The 2417-nt window shown below is 39.2% G+C and overlaps 1 protein-coding gene across 1 annotated transcript; it reads right to left on the reverse strand.

Annotated features, from left to right (window-relative positions):
* Nucleotides 1–354: 354 nt before the first annotated feature.
* Nucleotides 355–1459, reverse strand: LOC110944648. The gene is made up of 2 exons (XM_022186301.2): nt 484–1459; nt 355–368 (listed from the first exon to the last, which is right to left on the reverse strand). The coding sequence occupies exons 1-2, from the start codon at nt 1457–1459 to the stop codon at nt 355–357; spliced, it is 990 nt and encodes a 329-aa protein (XP_022041993.2).
* Nucleotides 1460–2417: the final 958 nt, after the last annotated feature.

A 2417-nucleotide genomic window follows, 5' to 3' on the forward strand; every position in this document is an offset into this window, starting at 1 on the left:
TCCTCCTCCTGAGCTCTGATACCACATGTAGGATCGTTTGCGGACTCGAATTGAGTCGATCAGAGGCGTTCTATACACTATGAAAGGCGGAAACAGACATAATGCATGAAATTCAGCGAGATTCATTTTAAACTGTCTTGTAGATTGATTTAACACGGTGTACAATCAAAAGACAAACCGGCAGCACCTCGGTATCACCTCCTAATTCCGTATGGAATGACACAGACCTAAACCCTATATATAGCCAACTAATTCCCCATGGAACTCACTCAAACGAAATTACATACTCGTGCGGAAATACAAGTTCATACGAAATTACATGATTCACACGGAATTAAGTAATTCCGTGCGGAATTACATCTGACACTCTTCATGCAGAATTACACCATTACATGCGAAATTAACTTTCTGCTTGATTCCTCGATCTTCGTACCATGAGCAATGCAAGACTCGATACAAGACGAAGTCGACAGATGTATGCACCAACAGAATCATGTATGTAAGCCATATACGCCTTACATCCATGTCGAACCAGCTTGCAGGCTTTGATGAAAGAACAGATTATGGGGCTGCAGCTTTTCTCCCCATAAATAGTAACATGTTTTCCGCTTGGAGACATTAGTTGTATCTCTTTACGGTTGTATATTACTTTCGCGTGATATCGAGCTAGCCAATCCATCCCGATTACCACTTGAAATTCTCCCATTGACATGGGAATTAAGTCAACGAAATACTCTTTGTCGTCAATGCTCAGTTTGCAATTCCAACACATATCACAAACAATAAAACTTTTATTATCACCTATTTCTACTTCTAGTGGTATAGGCAATTTTGTTAACGTGAATTTAGGGTGTTGAATAAATCGATGTGATATAAAAGATCTATTTGCACCCGTATCAAATAAAATTCGTGCTGGAATTGAATTTACAAGAAATATACCTGAAACGACATCAGGTTCGGTTTTAGCCTCAACAGCTATCATGTGGAAAGATCTAGCCTTTGCTTTCTGGGCATCAGGCTTTGAATCAGTGGTGTCTTTAGTTCCAACTGACTCCAGGCACTCAGACTTTTTGTGTCCCGGTTTATAACATTTATAACATACCGACACCTTCCCTGGGCAATTTGCAACTACATGTCCCACTTTGCCGCACGTAGGACATGGTTTGTTTTTAAAATAGCATTCGCCCTTGTGATTCTTTCCACAAATTTTGCATTGAGGCGCTCCTCCTTTTTCAGCGCCTTTCTTCGGAGCTTCATTCAGCTTTTGTTTCTTTGCGGGGAGTGGATTTTTCTCAAATGCTCTCCTCTCACCCCTATCAATCTGCTTTTTCAACTCAATCTCTCTTTCACGTGTGACATTCACTATTTCAGTAAGATGCACATATTTTGAAGGAGTCATGAACTCCCTATACTCCGCACTCAGCATATTATAATAATAGTAGATTTTTCTGTTCTTCATTCTGAACCAGCTCATCACAAGACCTGAGCTTATCTAGAAAGATTCCCGTAATCTTCTCTATCGACTCACCACTATGCCTTAGCTGAATAAACTCTTCTTTAATCCTATTGATCACAGCTTTCGAACTATGGTGTCTAAGGAACGGAGTTTTGAATTCTTCCCACGTCATAGTTCTTGTGGCCTCAATTCCCTATTCCTTCTTCAGATTATCCCACCAATCCTTAGCTTGGCCTCTCAACTGACCGGTTCCGTATGCCATGAAATGAGTCTCATCACAATGGGTCCTTTCGAATATCCCTTCGATGTCGCTAATCCATCGTTGACAAACGATCGGATCAACTTCACCATGATAGAACGGGGGTTTGCATGCCATAAATTTATTATATGGGCACGCTTTCGATTTACCCGCATCTTTCTTCTCATTCATCTTATCATCCATTACCGCTAAAAGCGTAGTTTGTAGTCTATCGTTGAATTGCGGTAGACTAGCTTCTAAAGCTTTTCCGACTTCCTCGGAAATAGTAGCTTTCATTTCTTCTGTTAAACGAGATGTTGATTCCTTTCCGGTTTCACCGGCCATTTCTTTGACTGAAATATTCACAATAGTTAATCAATAACTATTTATTTTATTTCCACCTTGTTACATGGAAATTTATATTACACATACTTAATCACAAGTAATATGTATTTCTTTTTAGGTTCGGTAAAGTACATATCTTGCCTTACCTTTCTAACATAGTGTATTTCCCGGGTTCGAGTATAATAGTACACTCCTCCCATACACTTTTGTATACCTTACATCATCTAAATCTATACATTTGAACTCATTTATAAGTAACTCTTACCGGATGTCTTGATCAAGCTTTGAACCGAACACACCTTGTCTTAACCAGGCTCTGATTACCAACTTGTAAGACCCTTGAGATTATTTGATATTTTATATGATATATATTGCTGT

Source organism: Helianthus annuus, chromosome 6 (genome assembly GCF_002127325.2).
Source record: "Helianthus annuus cultivar XRQ/B chromosome 6, HanXRQr2.0-SUNRISE, whole genome shotgun sequence".
NCBI lineage: Eukaryota > Viridiplantae > Streptophyta > Magnoliopsida > Asterales > Asteraceae > Helianthus > Helianthus annuus.